This window comes from Panthera tigris, chromosome E2 (assembly GCF_018350195.1).
Source record: "Panthera tigris isolate Pti1 chromosome E2, P.tigris_Pti1_mat1.1, whole genome shotgun sequence".
Lineage (NCBI taxonomy): Eukaryota > Metazoa > Chordata > Mammalia > Carnivora > Felidae > Panthera > Panthera tigris.
Window position 1 is genome coordinate 20,542,266 of NC_056674.1, and position 24,395 is coordinate 20,566,660.

At 40.6% G+C, this 24,395-nt stretch overlaps 1 protein-coding gene across 4 annotated transcripts in view; it reads right to left on the reverse strand.

Moving 5' to 3' along the window:
• Positions 1–24,395, reverse strand: part of DPY19L3 (dpy-19 like C-mannosyltransferase 3) — a 77,142-nt gene that overhangs the window by 49,127 nt on the left and 3,620 nt on the right. For all 4 annotated transcript variants that reach the window (XM_042970549.1, XM_042970550.1, XM_042970548.1 and 1 more), the window contains exons 3-4: positions 23,176–23,309; positions 518–608 (exon numbers count right to left, since the gene is read on the reverse strand). In XM_042970549.1, coding sequence (XP_042826483.1) covers positions 518–608; positions 23,176–23,271 — 187 coding nt within the window. In that variant the 5' untranslated portion in view covers positions 23,272–23,309. The remainder of the gene's footprint in view (positions 1–517; positions 609–23,175; positions 23,310–24,395) is intronic.

A 24,395-nucleotide genomic window follows, 5' to 3' on the forward strand; every position in this document is an offset into this window, starting at 1 on the left:
AGCATATCAAACATAGATTAAGCAGGAGAGATCCTTTTTGGGGTCCTATTAGATGGAGTAAAGGTCACGGGTACGGGCTCTAAACCACTTACAAACAGTGAAAATGTGGGAAAATGGCAACTGCAAGGTAAGGGGCTGAATGGGAACATTGGGGACAAGGACAACTGTAATTTTTGTTTGTATTACCAAAACGCTTCCTGTTTTTAGACACTACTCCTTCACCTGCGAAGACTTTTTCCAAAATGATCAGGAGAAAAACCAGCAGCAAAACCAGGAAATCAGAAACAGATGAATTCAGAGATGGAGTAGAGCTGAGGAGAGGAGAGTTACATTAAGTATCACAGAACTGCTTCCAGAGCCAAACACTGATGATGTTGGCAGGGAAAAACTACACAAGTTCACAGAAAAGCTACCCAAGTTCTATAAAGCATTCTAAATGCTTTAGTGCAAAAGTATGTTTGGCGGAAATAGCGGAAGGGGTGAAGCAGATCCCACTAAAGTCATCAGCTATAATTACCTTGCATGAGGGTCGGAGCCTGCAGCATTTGCTTGTAGTAGGAGTAATACAGTCCACATTCTGTTCTGAATGAGATCTCTCGCTCCACTTCCTGAAATAAAGTGAGGTCTACTGGGTTTACATGACCTAGTTTGTTTTTTTAAATCTACTGTCACTGTAGAAACGGGATCCAGAACTACAACTTAAAAGGAAAACAAACACACAAAACCTCTCAAAATATAATCTTAAGAAATTTGGGCAAACAAGAACAATAGAAGGCTGATGATTGTTGAAGCTGGGCATGTATTACAGGAGTTTATTATACAATTCTCTCTGCCTTTGTAGATGTTTAAATTTTCCATAACAAACCATTAAATTTTTTTTTTTAACATTTATTTATTTTTCAGAGACAGAGGACAAGTGGCGGAGGGGCAGAGAGAGAGGGAGACTCAGAATCTGAAGCAGGCTCCAGGCTCTGAGCTGTTAGCACAGAGCCCCATGCGGGGCTTGAACTCACAAACCGTGAGACCACCACCTGAGCTGAAGTCAGATGCTTAACCGACGGAGCCACCCAGGCACCCCCATAGCAAACCATTTTAAAACATGGAGACAACGGATTCCATCTGCATTGATGTTTCAGAGTTAAGGTTCTTCTTTTATTTCACACAAATTAAAACTTAAAAAAAACAAAACAAAACCATACCACCAATTCTTATGTAATATTAGAATCAAAATAGGGACAGTATAAAAAAATCTCCCAAGTGAAAAGAACTATAATTGCGTTACACACCTACCTAAAAGCTAACAGTATTATATAAGATTAATAATTTTCTTTTTATTCTAAGAACATAAGGTACTCTTAGTGAAATGAGGCAGACCTTTTACATGTGAATTTCAGTTTGACAAATATAACCTTGGTGGAAAGACACTCTTGTAGGGAAACAGATACAAGAAATATTCAGTTTTGTAAAACTGAAAATTTAAAGTGATACCTATTAGTCAATTTGGTTGTAAGGTGCCATCAAGAAATTTAAAATTTAAATTAACAAAATACGGAGGCAACTGGTAAGGAGGATGGGGAAGACATTGGACTAGTCATATTACTATTCTTAGATACTGTAGTTCATATATGTAAAAAACAGTGTACGTGAATGAAAATTATAACTTATGTCATTATAGATTCTCTTACACCAATGTTCAAAGAACCAGGTCCTGGAATCTGGCACACACTGTCTGAAATGTATTTCCATCTATGTGCTTCCTACCGCAACAGATCCCTATTCCACAAACCCAATTTTATTGGGGGAGGATGATAAACACGAAACATGGTGTGTTCTAGAGGATAAGCTGCTTCTAATACATCTCTGTTTTCCCCTATCTCTAACTATTTTTCAAATCATAATAAACATCTCATGAAAAGAGCCACCCAAGCTATTTATCTTCAGACCTGAAATTATTTAATGTACTCCTTCTACCCTTTAAATATTTCTCCTATCCTTAAAAAATATACAAATTGATTCATGAATAAATTAATCAATTATCCGAGTATAAATGTTATCCGAGTATAAATGTCCAATTATTGACCTTCAGAAACAAACTTATGTTTTATCATTGTTAACCCTTCTTTAAAAAAACAAGAGGAGGGGCTCCTGGGTGGCTCAGTCGGTTGAGCGTCTGACTTCGGCTCAGGTCATGATCTCGCAGTAGTTCGAGCCCCACGTCAGGCTGTGTGCTGACAGCTCAGAGCCTGGAGCCTGCTTCGAATTCTGTGTCTCCCTCTCTTCCCACCCCTCCCCCCACTCATGCTGTCTCTCTCTCAAAAATAAACATTAAAAAAAATAAAAAAATAAAAAACAAGAGGAGGGTGGAGTAGCAAACCTTATTTACTGGGCTTCCTTCTGTAGAAAACAAATTTATCTTGGGGAAATCAAACATGGAAAACAAGGACCAGGCGGGTTCTGAAATTCACTTTCATTGGCACCCTCGCTTTATAAAAAGGACAATATGTGATGGAGCTCTTTTAGCTTCTGCATTTGCCACTGATTTGTGTTATCTTTCATAGTAGTAAAGGCGATTCTTAGCAGTCATGTTAATCTGTTCATCTTTAATTTTTGAGAAAAACTGCTCTATTGCTTTTCATAACATAAAACTAAACTGGTATCGCCTGTTTCTACAATGTTCACACTCCTACAAGGTCAAGTAGCCATAGAGGCTGTGAACTGATGTTAACTGAGCAAATGTTAGCTTTTGTTCATGCATATCAGGGAAAAAACCCACAAAGTTTAATTACATTCGGTTTCTTCTCTCCAGCTGCCTTTCAGTGTTCAAAGCACGGCTGTCTTCAATGGAATACTCTTAACGTCAAACCTACATCCCCAAATCAAACTGGAGAGCCAGATCAATCACTCACATGAAGGGGGCTTCATATCCAACATGGCTCAAGAATACAGGAAGAGTGACTTCATAAAGATGGAAAAACAGAAAAAACCCACCACTCCAGGTACAAAGGTAGAAAGCTTTTGTGCCCCACCCCTCTCTTTAATATACCCAGAAAGCGTAAGGAACAGAGGGGGGCCTTATTAGTAAAAAAGCATTCACACATGATTAATTGGTAATCTTGGCACCAGCTGTATGGAACCAAATGCTATACTTCATGAGACAGACACTTGCAAGCTTTACATCTGCTTCATGCTAAGAGAACATCTGCTTTACTCATTCAAACACTTTTCCAGTTTTACAGCAATTTACACTTTGCCTGGTGGATTGTGCCAATGAAAATGTACACCAATACAAGTTACCCTCTAAAGAATGCAACATGAACAAATACTTCATATGTTCATTTCCATCAGTTCCACAGGGAACGTGATGTCGGGAGAATGAAAACATTTCTTCTGGAGATAATGACAGAAAGAAACAGACAAAAGCGGTGTTATTTTTAAGGAGCTGTACAACGAAAACCATTTAATAGTAGTTTATATAGTAATTTGACAAAAATACTAAAAGGAAAAAGCATTAAAACAATGACTGCTCACAGGGAGTGATTTGGGTCCCCTAGAAACACACAAAATGTAACAGCGCCTTTTAGGCAAATGACACCACATCTGCCAAAGGAAACCTCGCGTTAGTTTTTAAGACTCTTCATGTAAATAACTTTTGTTTACAAAAACTGTGTCCAAACTGAGTAGGCTGCTGGTGGTGGGGAAGCCACAGAAAGACTAACTTTACAAATGCAGTCTGTTTCAGGAGCAGGTAACAAATCATCTCACCAAGAAACAGTAGCTCACGATAAGACAGCTGTTCTTGAAGTTTCGTACTGGGAACCATGCCCTTAGCAGACATTCTTAAGGCACGTACTCTGTTCATTGTCTGGTGAGCCCCCTGTCCGTCTGTCAGAATGGAATGATCTTGCCCTAGGGCTGAGAGCTTCGTGTGGGGGCAGGCTGGGGACAGGCTGGGCTACTGCTGACAGCACCCCCCCCACACCCCCGGCACCCACCGGGCTCCCACAGAAGCATCCACCACTCTTGGTACCCCTGGACTTACAACTTGGCTAGTTAACTCTACGTATTCTAGAGAGTCCTTGCTGAGTGAGAGTATTCAGTGGGAAGATATGCAAATTCTGTAACATCAAACGAATATGAGAATAACAGTGGAAGATATTAACATAAGAAAAGACTGAAAAAAACTGGTAAAAATTGAGTGACATGAGTGTTTTTTTAGCTAAATGAGAATTATTTTTCCTTATCACTGAACATTTCTTTGCTGGGGAAACAAAGGTATAAAACTTTAGTCCTCGACCCCAAGGGGTTTAGGTTTCAGTGAGAAAGAATAATGCATTTTTGTAAAGAAAATGACTATTGAAGGAAAGGTATCAATTAGAAGGGATGAAGAGCCTTTGGCCTGCACTATTTTTTTTAAATGTTTATTTTAAGAGAGAAAGAGCGAGCACGCACACGAGGGAGAGAGTCAGAGAAAGAGGAAGGGAGAGAATCCCAAGCAGGCTCTGTGCTGTCAGCACAGAGCCTGATGTGGGGTTCCTTCCCACGAACAATGAGATCGTGACCTGAGCTGAAATCAAGAGTCGAACGCCCAAATGACAGGGCCACCCAGGTGCCCCTGCCTGAACTATTAAACCAGCTCCCACTGGATTCTGGGTTTCTAATTGGTCTCTTTTTCCTCTATCTTCCTCATTCATTCATTCATTCATTCAACAAACAGCTACTGACCAAAAAGTGACAAGCGTTCTCTTGCTGAGATTCAGCAGGGAACAAAGGAGATGCAAATCTTTGTCTTCATGGAATTTATCATCTAGAACAGAGGAAGAACAAATAAATGTGTAAAATATAAAAAGCAGAGTAGGGGGATGGCGAGGGGTCGGGTGTTGTGATCTCGCAGTTGGGTGGAGAAGGCCGCACCGATGAAGTGACTACTGAACAGAGATCTGAAGAGGCGGGGCAGTGAGCCATGTGGAGGAGAGCCTGTGGGTCGCACAGGACAGCTCATGTACACCTTGAAGAACAATGAGGAAGGCAGCGTGGTTTGAGGTGGAGGGAGCAAGGAAGGTCGGGGGCGGTAGGGTAGAGTGGTGTGAAATAACATGGGGTTGGACACCCAGTCCTGCTAGCTAACTAGGACTCCAGGCTTGTACTCTGAGCTAGGTGTGTGTGTGGGGAGGTGAGGGAGGTCAGGAGTGTGGTTTCAGACCTGCTGAGCTGGACTGTGAAGGGCTCTGAGCTGCTGTAATAATCCCGGTGGGGATATGGGTTGTGAGAGGTGATCACATTCTACACATTGTTAAAGGGAAACGGGCAGGGCTTCGCTTGAGAGAACCAGGACTGTTCAAGGGCAGGAGCCCCGAGCCACCGGAGGACGAAGCTGCAATGTACAGAGAGGAGGTAGCAGGAGAAATCCCTGAGGGCAGGTACAGTCAGGCGTTTGATGTGGACTTGCTAAGTTCGAAATGCCTGTTGGACATCCCAGCTCAGGTGGTCAAGCAGGCGGCTGTATATACAAGTCTGGAGTTCAGGGGAAGGTATGAGCAGGGGACAGACATTCGGGGGCCATGAGCGTAGAGATGGTATTTAAAGCTGTAGGTAAGATTGTTCTTAGAAATGACAAATGGACAGAAAAGTACAGAGCTGAGTCCTGGATTCTCTGCCAACAAGAGGTCAGAAGGCTGAGGGGTAGCCTGTGAAGGAGCCAAAGAACCACCCGGAGAGGGAGGAGTAAATCCAGGAGAACATGCGTCCTGGAGTCCAGGAAAAATGAGGACTGAGACATGACCACTAAACTGAACAACAGGAACTTTTAGAGAGCAGTGCCATGGCTGAAGCCTGCCTGGGGTGGGCTCAAGATAGAGATTAAGAAGAGAGGAATAGAGACTGCGGGACTGCACACTTTCTGGGTGTGTTTGGGTGTTAAGGTGAGCAGAGCAACGGACAGTAGCTGAAAGAGAAGATGGGGACAGAAGAGCCTTCCCGACCCCAGGACGGGAGAAGGCAGGGGAGACTCAACTGCCAGAGGGATGTAACTTGGCCGAAGGCAGGGGAGCAGATGCCACCCACAGGGTGACAAGTCGATGCACACGGGCACAGATCCAGGCAGATGTGGGGCTGAAGCACGTGGGAGGTCTCTTCAGCTTGCTTCTCCTTCCTCAGTCGACAGGGTTCCTGAAATGCTACCTCCAAATACGGCACCTTGACTCACTGAGTATCTTAAGCTGAAGGAATGTGACAAATGGCAGGTGCAGGAAGGCTCTCTGCCTCTCCCTGGTCCCCTGAAGCAGGTCCTAAGACTGTCTTGTGAAAGGTGCACTCCCTCTACCCGGAGGAAAAGAAATCCTTATCTCCAAAGGTGGAGGGGCATGGAGAGGAATCTGAACAAACAGGCTTTGCTAACTAAGTTCAGCCCCTTTTCTTCCTATGATATTTTCCACGTTCTACTCTTTGTCAAATCTAGTATTAAAACGCTCAGGTTTAACCATTTCTTCACGTCTTCATTTCCTTATGAAGGTTCTAGTGTCACGTAAAACTTGTCTTAAGTAAATTTGTACGCTTTTCTCTTGTTAATCTGTTTTTTGTCAGTTCACCTGACAGAACCCCAGCCAGAGGACGCAGGAGGGCAGTGGGTTCCCCTCCACAGTGAAACAGGAAGCAATGTAACCCTGGGGAAGGTCTGGGGGGAAAAGCAGGGAACAACAGGTTAGAACGGTCATCTAGGAGAGCTGGGGGGTTAATGGACAAAGGAAGTGTAACAGGACTGCCAGGCAGCACTTTTAAAAACTGACAAATTTGGGGGCGCCTGGGTGGCTCAGTCGGTTGAGCATCCGACTTCAGCTCAGGTCTTGATCTCACGGTCCATGAGTTCGAGCCCCACGTCAGGCTCTATGCGGACAGCTCAGAGCCCACAGCCTGCTTTGGATTCTGTCTCCCTCTCTCTCTGCCCCTTCCCTGCTCATGCTCTGTCTCTGTCTCAAGAATAAATAAAAGCATTAAATTTTTTTTTTTAAAAATCTGACAAGTTTTAAAATAAAATATTTTGGTTTCTGTATATTTAAATGTGTATTTAGTCCCTGCTACTGAGTTTTCTTATTGCTTGTAATAATTTTTCAGATTCTCTTGTGGTTTCCAGGTATATAATGACATGACCTACAAGTAATTTTACCTCCTCCTTCCCAATTTTTATACTTTTTACTTCTCCTGTTTATATTGCTGGTACCTCCAAAGCAATGTTAAACAATAGTACTAACAGACAGCTTTGGCTTGGGATACGCCTCTAGCCACATGTGCCTACTTAAATTTAATTAAAACTAAAAATTCAGTTTCTCAGTTTTTGAACACAAATGGCTAACGGCTAGAGTATTAGTAATACAGCATGAAGAACTTTTCATCATCACAGAAAGTTCTGTTAGATAGCTAGCACTGTTCTAGTGTTTCCCTAATGGGGAAGGTCTTAGCATCTGGTCTGAAATGTATTCATGCTATATTAAAAAAAAAGGATGCATCTATTTTTTAAGTTTTACCGAGACAGAATTCACATACCATACCATTCACCCATTTAAAGAGTACAATTCAATGGCTTTTACTGTACTCACAAAGTTATACGTGCATCACTACAATCAATGTTAGACCATTTCATTACCCCTAAAAAGAATCACCACTCGGAGTCATCACCCTACAAATCCCCCATGCTTTGTAGCACTGGGCAACACTAATCTACTTTCTATCTCTTTAGGTTGGCTTCTCCGGGACAGTCCGTAAAATGAAATGATACAATATGTGGTCCTTTGGGCCTGATTTCATTCGTTCGGCATGTTTTCGAGGCTCCTCTAATGCTGCGGCATGTATCACTCATTGCAAAATCGCCAAATAATATTCCACTGTATGGATGTACCACATTTTACTTACCCATTCCTCCCTTAGTGGACACTGAGGTTGTTTCCTCTTTGGGCCATTATGAAAAACGCTGCTATGAGTATTCATGTACAAGTTTTTGTGTGGGTATGTTTTCCTTTTTCTTGGGTATTTCCTTAGGAATGGGACGGCTAAGATCATTTGAGAACTATGTTTCCCTGTTTGAGGGTTGCTAGACTGCTTACCAAAGTGGTTACATTATTTTACATTCCAATCAGCACTGTAAAACATTCCAATTTCTCCACATCCTTGTCAACATTTGTTATTACATGTCTTCTTATTACAGCCCTGCCAGTGGATGTGAAGTGTTATCCCATTGTGGGTTTGAGTAGAACTTCCTGACAGGCTAATGATGTTGAGCATCTTTTTTGCATGTGCTTTTTTAGCCATTTGTATATCATCTTTTGAAAAATGTCTATTCAAGTCCTTTTTTCATAAAAAAAAAATTGGGCTGTGTTTTTATTAGTGAATTGTTCTAGTTCTCTCTATATTCCAGATTCAGATCCCTTATCAGGCATATGATCTGTAAATATTTTCTCCCTGAGTGGTGTCTTTTCGTTTTGATTGTATGCTTTGGGGCACAAAACTTTCTAATGCTGAAGAAGTCCAATGTAACTATTTTTCCTTTCCTTTAGTCACTTGTGCTTTTGGTGTATCTAGGATGGCCGAGCCCAACCCAAAGCCATAATGACTTATTCATGTTTTCTTTGCATTTTACTTTTTTAAATATAATTTACTGTCAAATTGGCCAACATACAGGGTGTACAGTGTGCTCTTAGAAGCTTCAGAGTTACATTTAGGTCTCTGACCCACTTTGAGTTCATCTGTGTGTGTGTGTACGAGGAAGGGGCCCAATTTCCTTATTTTACACATAAATATCTGTTTGTCCTCAGATCACTTGTTGCAAAGACTATTCTTTCTTCATTTAATTGTCTTGGCATCTTTGTTGAAAATCAATTGGTCATAAATGTAATGGTTTATTTCTGGACTCTCAATGCTATTTCATCTACCCTAATGCCAGTCCCACACTTTCTTGATTATTGTTGTGAGTCTTCTAACTTTATTTTATTTTTTTTCAAAACTGCTTTGGCTATTCTGGGTCATTTCAGTTTCCATATAAATGTTAGGGTCAGCTTGTCAATTTCTGCAAAAAGATCCCATTTTGAGAGGGATCCGTCAAATCTGTACACCAACTTGGGGCGTATTGCTATCTTAACAATCTTGTCTTCCAATTCATGAACATGGTTTAAATTTTATACTTCTTTTGTTCAATTTATTCCTAAGTATCTTATTATCTTGTTGCTATTGTAAAAGAAACTCTTGTTAATTTAATTTTGGTTTGCTCATTGCTACCGTATAAAAATACAATTAGCTTTTGTGTATTGATCTTGTATCCTGCAACCTGGATAAACTCATTTATTAGTTCTAATAGTTTTTTTTTAGTGGGTTCTATATAGAAGATCATGTTTTCTACAGAGCCAGTTTTACTTCTTCCTTTCCAATTTGGAGGTCTTTTGTTTCATTTTCTTGCCCGATTTCCCTGATTAGGGCCTCTAGTATAGTGCTGAAAAGAAATGGCTAGAGCAGACATTCTTGTCTTGTTCCTAATCTTGGGGGGAAAACTTTTGATTTATCACCATTAAATATGATGTTAGCTGTTGGATTTTTGGCAGACGCCCTTTCTGAAGCTAAAGATCTCTTCTATTTCTAGTCTGTTGAGTGTTTTTTATTATGAAGAGTTGGTGAGGGGTTCCTGGGTGGCTTAGTTGGTTGAGCATCTGACTTAGGCTCAGGTCATGATCTTGCGGTTCGTGGGTTCAAGCCCTGCGCTGGGCTTTGAGCTGACAGTGTGGAGCCTGCTTCGGATTCTCTATCACCCTCTCTGTCTGTCCCTCCCCATCTCACTCTCTCTCTCTTTCAAAAATAAACATTAAAAAAAAAAATGAAGAGTTGTTGAATTCTGTTAAATACTTTTTTAATGTCTTTTAAGATAATCACATGGTTTTTGTGTTTTATTCCATTGATGTCATGGGCTCATCTGGCCAATTCTTATTTTGTTACGTGTGTTACAAGAAAATGATACTATATTTTTTCCAAATACCATTTCTTGCATCTTTTGAAGTACTAACAGAACAAACAAGTGTATTACTAGATTTCTCAGCAATTGCCTTTAGTTTCCTGGTAGAAAAATGACTTTTTCATGGAGCGTTTTACTTTGGGGTTTTGTTTTTTTTTTTTTAATTTTTTTTAATGTTTATTTATTTTTGAGACAGAGAGCGACAGAGCATGAATGGGGGAGGGGCAGAGAGAGAGGGAGACACAGGATCGGAAGCAGGCTCCAGGCTCTGAGCCATCAGCCCAGAGCCCGACGCGGGGCTCGAACTCACGAACCATGAGATCGTGACCTGAGCTGAAGTTGGACGCTCAACCGACTGAGCCACCCAGGCGCCCCAGGAGCGTTTTACTTTGAACATGCAACCAGATTCTCTTTATTAGTATTAATTAGAATTTTTGGTTCAACATATATATAAGTGGGATTAGTCCCTGAGCTTTGTTTTTTTATATTACTTACACTACATACAGTTGATTCTCATCATTCACACATTTCTGATTTGCAAACCTGCCTACTAACTAAAATCTGTAACAACAAGATTGACAAAAAGTACTCGCTGTGCTTTTGCAGTCATGTGCAGAGCGGTGACACTTTGAGTTGCCTCACGCGCACGGTTCCCAACTGCGCTCTGCCTCTTGCTCCAGCTGTCATATAGAAGTGATCCGAAGGTGACTGCGCTAAGGGGCAGTGCAGCACAGTGCCAGAAGCTCTGCGCCCAGGTGGACGGGGTTTCTATCCAACTCTGGTACCTGTTAGTGGGACAGCCTTAGGCAAGTCACTTAACAATTCTGAACCTCATTTTCTCTTTTATAAAATGAAGAAAACAGAATCTACCGGGAGTTCTTAGAATTTAAGACCTATGTGTGACACACATGCACGCGTACACGCATGCGCGCGCACACACACACACACACACACACACACACACACGCGTGCGCGCGCGCGATTTCCCCAGGAGCAATGACTAGTATTCTCTAATTCGGTGTTCTCGGTGACTTTTAGAATATAACTGCTGGGAGTAAGAAAAATTGACTGTAGTTATATTCTGATCCTCAGTTTTGGTGTGTTATGCCTGACTCATAAAAATAATCTAGAAGTTTTCTTTCTCTTTGGTGTTCTAGAATGGCTGAAATAGTACTGGAATATTTTGGTTCTTCAATAAGAGTTTGGTAAAATTCCTCCATAAAATCAACAGGGTCTGCTGTTTTGGGGAGTGCAGGATGGGTAGTTCTTTATTAAGTCTTCTCTATCACATCTGCAGAAATAATTATATTTTCTGGGGCTAGTTTTGCCAGTTTATATCCTAGAAAAGCATCCATTTCACCCATTCATCTAATTCGCATGGAATCAAACAGAACAGACCACGTGGCTCCTTTCTATTTCTTGGTCTCCATAGTTATTTCTCTGCTCCCACATTTCATCATCTCTGCAATTATTTCTGGTATTTATTTTGGGTATTTGTACTCCCTACCCTATCTTCATCCTTCTTATTTTTTACTCCCCAAATAATCACTCATTTATTAATTATTTTCCTACTTTCTAACTCATCAATTTCTTATTTTATTTTTATCCTTCCTTCTGTTGCTAGATTTTGTTTACTTTCCAACTACGTAAGTGGAATAATGAATTCATTTGTTTACTCATTCTTATTTCATAATACAATATTTAAAGCTACAAATTCTTCTGAATACTGCTTTAGCTGTATTCCATAATCCAGAAACATGGTTTTCATCATTTTCTAGATTTTGTTTATAATTTCTATAAGTTCAGTTTTTTTTTTTTAACGTTTATTTATTTTTGAGACAGAGAGAGACAGAGCATGAATGGGGGAGGGTCAGAGAGAGGGAGACACAGAATTGAAACAGGCTCCGGGCTCTGAGCTGTCAGCACAGGGGCCCGATGCGGGGCTCGAACTCACGGACCGCGAGATCGTGACCTGAGCCGAAGTTGGCGCTCAACCGACTGAGCCACCCAGGCGCCCCACTGTAAGTTCAGTTTTAATGTGAACAAAAAATTATTTATAAAGTTATTTTTACATTTCCAGAAAGTGAGCTTTTTCTTCTTAATTAGTTATCTCCAGTTTTCATTTAAATGAATGAATAAATTAAAAGAGCATCCTGTGAGTCTATGACCATTATCCCCAAAGCCGAGAACAAGACAACTCTATGCACTACCACAACGTGATAAGGAAATACTATTTCTGGGTCTGAGATTTTTCTCTAGGGCTGAACATATGAATATTTTAGTTAATGTTCTGTGGATATTTAAAAAGAACATACATTCTGTCATTAGATATTTATAAATTAGATCTTACTATTTTCTCTAGGTCTTCTATATTCTCATTTTTGACCACCTGCTTTTTTTATGGACTAAGAATTAAAACCCAATAGTAATGGGTTTCTCTATTACTTCTTGTATTTCCTGTAGTTTTTGCTTTACAAATTTTGTTAAGTTATTTGACACATAGATAGTCCTATCTGTGGTCGGCATCTTTATCACTGAAAAATTGCCTTTCTTTGCCTCATTTTTCCGAGACTTTCTTTCCCTTTTTTTGCAGTATTTCAATAAGTTCTTATCTACACCTTAGATCTAATCCAAGAAACTGTTCTGGGAGAATCTTATCCATATAGTAAGTGATTTGATTTTGCTCTGTGACACAGAGTTTTCATCAGGTGAGTAAAGCAGACGTATATTTATTTATACAAAAATATTTTGACATTTTTGTGTTAACACATTTTCTGTCGCAGTTTTTAGAACAAATCCTCTACTATATTGCATGTGTCTGCTTGTGTGTGTCTTTTAATTTTGAAGGTTTATGTTTTTATTGTAGGAGTTACCTCTAGAACTGTAACTTTCAAGGATGACTTAATTCTTTATTTCTATGGATAGTATCTACTGAGTTCCTATAACGAGTGATTACAATCTCATGAAATTTGTATTTCTCCCCTGCCCAATTTTACTTGATATTTTCTTGGCATTTTCTTTTATATACATCTGTTTCTTATCATTTTTAAATGAAACTTGACTTCTAGCTATCAAAAATAAAGAAATGGATACTTCCACCACCTTCTACCTTCTCTTTTCCTTCCTCTTCTTTTTACTACATTGTTATTGCTACTATTTCATAGTTATAACATCGCTGAGTATTACTACATTGTTACATCATATATATTTTGTCTATAAATATTTGGTGCTAGTCCTACAGTTAAATACGTTTGTACTTCACCGATAGGCCTTCCGCCATTGTTTTGCCTTTTATCTCTTGGCCAGATAAAGTTTTCCCTCTAACAATTTCTTCAGGTGTTAAAGAAAATAGATTTCTCAGAATCAAAACAGTTTGTTGGGTGCTTTATGCAGGATGGAATGACTGCATTAAAACATATAAATCACATTCTCTTGTCTTCTGCAGACATCATTCAAGATCTTTTAAGCATTAAATGTCACCATGGAAAAGTTGGAAGCCAGACTGACTTGTCTCCCTTTTGTTTGGATGTCTGGGGATTTCTTACTGTTGAAGGCCACCAATTTCACAGAACTATACCCTGCTGATGATCTGTCGAGGCCAAGTTTTCCTGACGCCCCTCAACTTGTAGATTCAATTCATCTTTCATTTTTCAAGTTTTCTTGAATTATATCTTTAAACATGATTCTCCCTTGTTTCATTGTTTTGGTTCTTTTCTTTTGGGACACAAATTATGTGTGTTTGCTGCTGTCTTCCTCAGCTGTCAGCTTCTCCCTACTACTGTAACTGTACGAATTCCATTTCATTTTGTTTACTTTTATCAGTCCAACATTTCTCTTTCTGTGCCTTCTGCAGAGTCTAGTCTTCTGTGTGTTGCTTCCAACACCGTTGTCATTGTTACGGTTTTATCTTTTGATTCTACTTCTGCCTAAGTTCTGCCAGTTCACGTTTCAGTTCTTTCTGTTGTCTTCCTAGACGGTATAGACTTTCTTACATCCCTCCTTTGAATCCATCTTCTATGGTGGCAAATGCTTATTATTATTTTTTATTTGTTTATTTTTGAGAGAGAGAGACAGAGACAGAGAGACAGCATCAGCAGGGGAGAGGCAGGGAGAGAGGAAGAGAGACTGAATCCCAAGCAGGCTCTGCACTGACAGACGGGCTCCATCTCACGAAGGTGAGATCATGTCCTGAACTAAAATCAAGAATCAGGAGCTTGACTGACAGAACTACCCAGGTGTGTCTGTTTTTTTCTTTTTATTTGTTTGTTTTTTATTGTGTCTGGTTTTTTTTTTTTTTTCAATGTTTACTTATTTTTGAGAGAGACAGAGACAGAATGCGAGTGGGTTGGGACAGAGAGAGAGGGAGACACAGAATCTGAAGCAGGCTCTAGGCTCCAAGCTGTCAGCACAGAGCCCGACGTGGGGCTCGAACTCACGAGCTGTGAGATCATGACCTGAGCCGAAGTCGGATGCTCAACCGACTGAGCCACCCAGGCGCCCCTATTGTGTCTGGTTTTTAATGGGACCTGTTTGGTCACAATTTTCATGTCCCTGCTATAAATTTTTTCTGGTGACTGCTCTTCACCAACACTTGTTCTTGGTTCTTCTCTTCCTTTTTTTCTTCCAGGTTCATTGTACAGATCCTGTGCTAGTTCCCTTCTGTATGTGGCAAGTTCTTACCAAACCAACTTCTTGCAGGAATTTCATGTGGGGGACAGGCCAGGGCCACAAGTCAGGCCAGCGAGAATCTTCCTTGTGATTCAGCGTGGTTTACAACAGTGAGCTCTTTAGTCTTTTCCTCATTTTAGCCAACCAAGATTGGCAGCCTCAGAACTGTGCAACACGCAAGTTCTCTCTCTTTATCCGGGTCTTCTGAAATTCCACTCGTACAAAAATGGCTTGTCTCTGTGATTACTCCTTTCAGCCTGCCTAGCTTACTTCTCTTTCATACCAGGGCGTCTCCAGGAAAGCTTCCATCATTACTGCTCACATCTGGCCCCGTGGTTCTCCACAGAGGACCTCGGTCTCACCCCTCAGGATATGCCAGTAACCTTGGAGAACTCGGCTTTGGAGGCTTCCTCCAAAATCCTCTCTCCCTACCTTTCCATGCTTCTCTGAGTTTCACGTGGTTAGGCGGCCCTTCCTCATACACTATGGTTCCAGATCAGAGACCACTCTTAGTTCTGTCAAAGCTGGAAAATAACCATCTCTTTTTCATTTTCCTTATTGCTTTGAGGTAATTCTAAAGAAAGAAGGAACTGACATCTTTACACGGCCACTTTAAAACAAGAAGTTGATTAACAAACAATTTTAGGGGTTTTACCCACACAGGAACAATCTACCCCAAAATTGGGGAGCTTAGAAACAGTGAAATAACTAAGAGTATAATTTTTTTTAAATTTTGAGTTACATAAACAATCATGTCCATGATAATTGTGGAAGTTGGTATACCTATGTACATATGGAAAAAGCATATGATGTAACATCAGAGAAGTCTGATTTTGAAAACTATGTTGGAGTCATAAATAAGTAAAATATATACACATGTAGGATGCAGAATGGAAGGGAAAACTGAAAACTGGTTTTTGATGAGGTAATGAAAACTGAGTAATGTCTTTTACTTAAAAGGTTTTTGTTGTTGTCACTATATAGTTTTTGCAATAAGTAACACAATACATGTTCAAAAACTAAAAGGAATCAGTGTTATGTGTATTTTCACTCCAGCGTCTACTAAACACAAATCATGACAAACACACTGATGGGCTCCCCACTTGCCAGCACTTCTGTGTCCTCTGCCTAAAGGCAGCTCCCAAAGCTGCATCCCCCTGCTCGCTCTAGTGCTGGCCCAGATCTTTTACAACAGCCGTTGTCCCCATCCCCCCTCCCCCTGCCTAGACCGCTTCCCTCACCTGTAGAGGTGAACTACTCCAAACAGACCACTATCACTCAGCACTGATGATGTGCTGGGCACCATAGGGTAGCACAGCAAGTAAGGCATGGGCGTTGAACCCTTTTAGTTTGTTTTGTTTATAATAAAGGGCAACAAAAAAGCAGGTTGCATTTAAGGGACAATTTAGAAGGGCACCTGGGTGGCTCAGTCAGTTAAGTGTCCGGCTTCGGCTCAGGTCATGATCTCATGGTTCATGAGTTCGAGTCACGCATCAGGCTCTGTGCTGACAGCTCGGGGCCTGGAGCCTGCTTCAGATTCTGTGTCTCCCTCTCTGTCTGCCCTTCCCCCACTCATGCTCTGTCTCTCTCTCTCTCTCTCTCAAAAATAAATAGACATTAACAAAAAAAAATTTTTTTTAAATGAAGGACAATTTAGAGTTAGAATGTTTGGTCCTTGGAGACAGCCAGATTAAATATGCTCAAAATGCACCTAAAACAGGGCTAAGCACATAGCAGACATTCAATAAAAGCTATTTTTAAAAACTATACTTTCAATTTCCCAGCAAGGAAAATAGAACACAGTTGTTAACACAGTAGGAGAAGAACTTTTAATTTAAAAAATATGCAAAGAAAACCAAAACTACAATGAGCTGTCACCTCACACCTGTCAGAATGGCTAAAATCAGTAACACAAGAAACAACATGCTCTGGCGAGGATGTGGAGAAAGGAGAACCCCGGTGCACTGCTGGTGGGAGTGCAAACTGCCACTCTGGAAAACAGTATGGACGTTCCTCAAAAAATTAAGAACAGAACTACCCTATGATCTAGCAATTGCACTATTAGGGTTTCCCCCAAATAATACAAATAATACAAAACTACGAACTCAAAGGGACACATGCACTCCATTGTTTACAGCAGCATTACTGACAATGGCCAGATTATGGAAAGAGCCCAAATGTCCACTGACTGAGGAATGGATAAGAAGAGGTGGTGCGTACATACAACAGAATATCACTCAACCATAAACGAGACCCAAGTCTTGCCATTTCCAGTGACATGGAGGTGGAGGGTATTATGCTAAGTGAAGTAAGTCAGAGAAAGATAAATACCCTATAATTTCAATCCTATGTGGAATTTAAGAAACAAAACAAATGATCATAGGGGTTAAAAAAGAGAGAAGCAAACCAAGAAACAGACTCTTAACTATGGAGAAGAAACTGATGGTTACCAGAGGGGAGGGGAGGGGATGAATGAAATAGGTGATGGGGATTAAGGAGCACATTTGTTGTGATGAGCACCGGGTGTTGGTATGAAAGTGATGAATCACTATACCATACACCTGAAACTAATATTACACTGTATGTTAACTAACTGGAATTTAAATAAAAACTAAAAATAAAATTTAAAAATATGCCACGAAAGGATAGTATATACACATTTCCTATGACCACTTAAAACCAACATCTTCTTCATTCAAATACTAATGCTGTTATGATCAGCAACTAACATTTAAAATATCATTCTGGGGGCACCTGGGTGGCTGAGCCAGTTAAGCATCTGACTTTGGCTCAGGTCACGATCTCGTGATTCTTGGGTTCAAGCCCTGCATCAGGCTTGGTGCCGACAATGGAAAGCCTGCTTGGGATTCTCATTCTCTACCTCTCTCTCTGCCCCTCTCCCATCACACTTTCTCTCTCAAAATAAGTAAACTTAAAAAAAATCATTCTGAACACATAAATAAAACTCTATGATTTGCCTGTTTCAATATGTTTTTAAATATTTATTTATTTATTTTGGGGACAGAGCTGGTTCATGCTTGCTCAGTGCAAAGCCTGACGTAGGGGTTCGATCTCACAACTGTGAGATCATGACCTCAGCCTAAATCAAGAGCCGGATGCTTAACTAAACCACCCAGGTGCCCCTGTCTATATTATAAGCAATGTTTTTACTCTCTGAATAATTACAATGAATTCAAAGTATTCAGAGATCAAAGTATTTTCATGAAAATTAGCCTAGCCAGGGCACTTGGGTGGCCCAGTCAGTTAGGCATTTGACTTTTGATTTCAGCTCAGGTCATGATCTCGCGGTTGGTTCATTGGGTTCGAGTCCCACTGTCAGTGCAGAGCCTGCTTGGGATTATCTCTCAAAACAAATAAATAAACTTAAAAAAAAAAAAAAAAGTAGCCTAGCAATTTTAAGTTATAACCCACAAGTACAAAAGGAAAACAGATTTACACTTCTCAAGTATTCCCATAATCCCCCAATATGAAAATGGTGTAAATTACAGGAGTAAAATTTACGAAGGCATATATAAACTCGGAAAATGAGCTTTCCTCTGACTGAGCAATGTCTTTGATCATTAATGGCTACCAGCTTCATGGTTTATTCACAGAAAATGTTTACACATTTTAAAATTCAGTAAAATGTAAAATTCAGCTCCTCAGTTGCAACAGCCACGGATCAAGTGTTTAGCAGCTCCATTTGGCTCGTGGCCACTGTACTGAACAGTGTGGAAAAAGATCATTTCCTTCACTGCACAGAGTTCCACTGGACAGCACTGGGTCTACGTGATCTAAGATGAAAAACAAGCCAAATGCCCACGCAGAGGTACCATCAGGTTTGCGAAACAGTCGAAACATCTGAGGATTCCTCTTGTGATGCAGAGAAAACAAGTCTGTGCTATAAGCCATTGCTTGAATAAAGAGAAGAAGATGCAATAAGACTGAGCTCAACTGTACATTTCAGGGGATGGAGGTGTCGGTGGGAAGAAACCTGTTAGATTCGAGTACGTTCCTGTTTTATAGCTTCTTCCAGATGGTATCTGAGGCAGAGACAAGAAACTAGCCTAGGGTCTCTTTCTCACTCTGCACACTCCTCCAACAATCTTGCCCACACGTCTATAAGCTGGTAATATGAAAATGTCCATTTCCAACACAGATGGAACTCCTGCCTCCACATCCGTGGATCCAGCTCCCTTTACTCCATATCTCCCGCCTTGGACTGTTTCGAAAGTGACTCATAACGTATCCAAACATGGATTATCATTTGCTGTCTCACCGTCCCCTCTAAAGAATTTGGCTGGCCTTTGTCCCTGGTTCCTGGGAGGTAGCCAATAAATCCTCGAATTTCCCAAGTGATAACAGCATCTTTGTCATTCACAGTTGGTTCCTCGGGACCACCTCTGATAGTGTGTTCTAAGGAGATGACTCAGGATGGGGGCTGGCCAAGCCAGAAAGACCAGAAATGTGTGATCAGAGGGTTGGGGCTTGGAGCCAGCTGACACCGACCCAACCTCTGGGGAGGAGAGGGAGCTGGAGATTGAATTCAACATTGTGGCCAAATGGTTCAATCAATCACACCTACATAATAAAACTCCAGTAAAAACTCTGGACACCAGAGCCCAGGTGAGCTTTCTTGGTTGACAATAGTCAACACACTGTCATACACTGACGTGCCAGAACAACATGTCCTGACTCCACAAGGAAAGGACAATGGAAAGTCTGAATTTGGGGACCTCCCCCCACCGCCGACTTTCAATGAGTCTCTGCCTTTCACTGATTCTGATTTGTATCCCATTGTTGTATTAAAGCTATCATCATAAGTGTAACGCTTTCCTGAGTTCTGTGAGTCATTCTAGTGAATTACTGAACCTGAGGGGATAGTGGGTATCCCAAAATTTATAGCCTACTTATGGTCATAAGTCAGGTGGCCTGAGGATCCCTAAACTTGTGACTGGTATCTGAAGTGAGGGCGGTGTTGTAGTGGGCTGTGCCCTTAGCCTGTCAAGTCTGGCTTAACTCTGGGTAGCTGGTGTCAGAAGTTACTCCACTGCCCAGACCTGTTCCTCCCAACAGAGTTCATCATCACGGTGAATGGTATGTCCATCCAACTATTCAGCTGCTAATGGGAGAAAGTAGATCACCACTGATGATTCCTTCCTCCCAATCACCATCCACACAAATGATGAATCGATAGATCCTTCTAAATCCACCTTCTAATAAACTCTGAGTTCATCCACTTCTCTCCAGCATGATCTGGTCTTTTCCTCTCTGGTCCTGTTCTCCCTGTGCTCCGAGAGTTCTGGCCACACGTGCCTTCTCTCTGATACTCGGGCTGGACGAGTTCTGTCCTACCTTGTGGCTTTTCCAGTTGTTGTTCCCTCTGCTTAGGACGTTTTCACAGATCTTAGCTTGGCTGTTCTTCTTAGGATTTCAGTGTTGATGTATATCTGGTCTTCAAAATGGTCTGCTTTCCCTCCCCATAACTATGTCACCACCCTGTTTGGTTTCTACCATAGGACTTATTTCTTGTTGGTTCCTGTTTCTTCCCTCCTCTTTGAACAGAATTCAAAGGCTGTTTTCTCGGGGCCTAGACCTGTGTCTGGTGCACAGATGACGTGCATTTACTGACATCCAGGTATTACCGAATCCACTGAATTGGATTTTCTTGGTGGTTGCCTCTTCCCGCAGTGCTGTCCTCCTCAGGTCCACTCTCCACGCTGCAGCCTGAGCCATCTTTCTAGCACGCCAAGACAATGACACTGCTGTACCTTCATGACCTCTGTTTACCATCCCTGTACATTCTCTCTTCCCATCTGTTCTCCAGTCAGGCTGACTACTGCCAACACCTTCAACGCTCTCAACGTTCTTGCCTCTCAAAGTTCCTGCACATGTCCCTTCCCTATGACATTCACTTCTCCTCCCCAATTTGACTGGTTAACCTTTCTCATCCTTCAGGTCTCCTTAACCATCACTTCTTCCAGAAAACCTTCCCTGAGCGTCCAAAATTGGGTTAGGCTACCCCTCCTCTGTGCTCCCACAATGTCTTTCCCCAGCAAGGTATTGATTTTGGATGGGCTGTAATGTCTGCCAACTTGCCTGTACCCTCAAGGGTGTGAACTCCCTGCAGGCAGGGGCCTTGTTGCAGTTGGAGGTATCGCTACAACTGAACGCAGTCCCTGCAGGTATACTATAGGTGCTTAATATGTATTTACTGGATCAATTTATTACACTGGAAAACCTGCTGGCAAATTCATTAGTCTCTGTTATTCTTTCCATGTTCCCCATGGTGTTTCAATAAATGCTACCCACAGAAGGGGTGCTCCATAAACACTAGGTAAAAGTATAATGACTTCTTTAACCTGGTGAGAATAAAAAGGAAAATCAAGGGTGCTCAGGTTTCTTGATGATGGGGTGTATTTATTTAAGGTTACTAGGAAGGCCACCTAAAAACTTTAAAGAGCTAAAATTACAATTTGAAATTAAGCCATGTGACCTCTTTTAGCATCTTCTCCTTACTTACTACACAGTTACTAACATTTAATTTTAGCTATATGCCCACACAGGGATATTTCAGTCTTTATTCAAGATGTTGGTGTTGATAAATAAGTATAAGATTGTTTAGTTATAGGGAATCTGTTTATAAGCACTCTATTAAAGAGATATAGGCGAGGGACGCCTGGGTGGCTCAGTTGGTTAAGAGTCTAACTCTTGATTTCAGCTTAGGCTTTGAGCATCGAATGTGCTTGGGATTCTCTCTCTCTCTCTCTCTCTCTCTCTCTCTCTCTCTCTCCCTCTGCCTCTCCCTGGCTAGCGCATGCTCTCTCTCTTAAAATAAACAGTAAAAAAAAACAAATAAAAAAAATAAAGAGATATAGGTGAGTGAAATTTTTCTTGACAAGAAAAACTACCCACTGTTCCTGAAAGATAAGGATTATTCTTTGTACCATGATATTTTTGTATAAAAATATATACATAGATACATGCTACGCTTATAGAGTAAGAAGAACAGGTTTTTAAAATAAACATACTATAAGTTATCTGTATAAATTAAATTTGTCATTCAAAGTAGTTCTCTTTGTTTTTGTTCTTTTTTTTTTTAATTTTTTAGTATTTATTTTGAGCGAGAGAGAGACAGAGCATGAGCAGGGGAGGGGCAGAGAGCGAGGGAGACACAGAATCCGAAGCAGGTTCCAGCATCCGAGCCATCAGCACAGAGCCTGACATGGGGCCCGAACCCATGAGTGAGATCATGACCTGAGCCGAAGTCAGATGCTCAAGTGACTGAGCCACCCAGGCGCCCCTAAAGTAGTCCCCTTTGGAGACTCATTTCAGTAATGGAACCAAAGTTCAAAATATTTTGGAAAACTCTCTTTGAGAACCGTTTTACTTTTTTTATTAAAATTTTTTGTAATGTTTATTTATTTTGAGAGAGAGAGAGAGAGAGAGAGCGTGTGCGCTCACGTGTATGAGCAGGGGAGGGGTAGAGAGAGAATCCCAAGTAGACTCTATGCTGTCAGTGCAAAGCCTGAGACAGAAAACGATTTCATGAACTATGAGATCATGACCTGAACCGAAATCAAGAGTCAGATGCTTAACTGACTGAGCCACCCAGGTACCCCGAGAACTGTTTTAGATTCTGCATTGATTCTTTTGAATATTCACCTATAAATATTTGACCTTTGATAGTGAATCTTACCTTTATAACAACTAGTCATTAGAAGCCACAATAGTAAACAGGGTCAAAGATGATGATGCTTGGGGTAAAAAAACAAAGTATATTTGGATTGAAAACCCCTGGTGACATTAAAGTCTCCTTGCTTAAGTGATATGCTTGTTTTGAAAACAATGGCAAATTAAAAGACATCTAGAAACGTTTAAAAAGAGAAAAAAAGAGAACAAGGAAATTGGTGTTTAAGAAGTCACAGACCCTCCTGAGAATGTGATGAAAATAATGGTTCCCCGACCCTCTAACCACTGCATGTACAATTAGAAAGGTAGGAACACACTGAGGTCGTCTATGGAGCCAGATTAACACTCCATGGTTTAGAGGACTGGCTTTTGATTTTTTTATTGTGCCCAACAGAAAAAAATATATATATACTGTGACCCAGCTTGTACATACATACATATAATTAACACAACAGTTATACAATTAACACAACGTATAATTAACACAAACAATTCTCAACCCTAGTGTATATGATAATATCCTCTTGCATCTTATTTTAATCACGAACGTTACTCATGATTTACTGCACCAATTTCACAACGTACAGTGGGAAAATACTGGTTTAGAGTTACTGTCCCATAACTAGAGCAAGTTCATGAAATGAGAAAACTCACTGATGACAGACATCCTGATGTTATTTTAAATAACAAAGTCTTTCTACGCTATAGGCAAACCTTTTAAGAGGTTAGATTCTTTACAGCAAAGCAGCATTATCTTGGTCCTTCATCTACACACTTAACTACTGGAGATACTGATGAGGAAATCATACAACAGTAATAGGATGCCATACCTTAATATTAGAAAACCATAAGTCGTTTTCATGTAAAGTGGCCAGGTAGACAGATGTAAGAAGTCCAATGCAAAGGGCAATGGTTCCACCAACCATAAGTGACAGAAGCTTCCATAATCTTCTACTGGTACCACCTTTCAGAAAAAATAAATAACTAAGTCAGTAAACAACGTAGAATTTAATAGTGCCACTTCAGACTATCAAGTATGCTAAGTTCCAACTGCCTGTCACTGGCGAAGCTTCTATTCCCAGGAGACAGTTAGGAACTCCTTGCTGTGACTCCAGAGACCTGTTTTCATACCTCATTACGGTTTTTACCCGACGGTATCTAATTGCTCACTTGTCCACTTTGGCAGAAATCGTGAGCTTATTCATTACCTTAGTTATCTTAGTACCTACGGTCTGTGTTTGGCATATAGTTTAATAACTGTAGTTCAACTGTGAAGTTTGTGAAATGGAGGAGTTAAGTGGGGCGCAGGTCTAGGATATAGAAAATCTTTCAGATGATCTACGTATAATTTGTGATTTATTCATTAAAAGCTACCGAAAAGCTTGACTACCTAAAATTCAACAACCCATCGGGAGAAAAACATCCAAGTTAAAGGACATAAACTAGGAAAAAAATATTCATGGCACGTATAAGAAAGCTTAAGTATCCTCAATATGGGATGAACACCTTCAGGATTAAAAAACTAAATATTTCAGTTGGAAAGAAATTACAGAGACAAACAGGCAATGCACAGAAAAAAAAAGGGCCACAGACAGACCAAAATATTCACAGTCATTAGTATTAAAGAAATGCAAATCAAAACAATGGGCTACAATTTTTTAGATGCTGGTCAATTTGACAGCTTAAAAACGTTAACGCTGTTTTAACAAGGGTACAAAATGAGTAGTTTTCAAACACTGCCAGTAGGAGAATAACGTGGCAGCTCGCTGGAACACGAGAGGGCAGGAAGTTGGAAAAGCTACCAAAACGAGCATACCATTTGACCAGCAATTCCAAATCTTGGCCTATAACCCCAAATAAAGTTTTAAACAAACATTTGGCCACAAGAACATTTACTCTAGTTCTGTTCGTATAGGTGAAAGGTTTAAAACCACTTATTCAACCAGGAATTCTTAAATCAGTTACGCTATAGCCACACAGTGACTACACCGGTAACATTTTTAAAACACGGTTGACTGACTTGTGACATGATTGGAACATAATAAAAGAA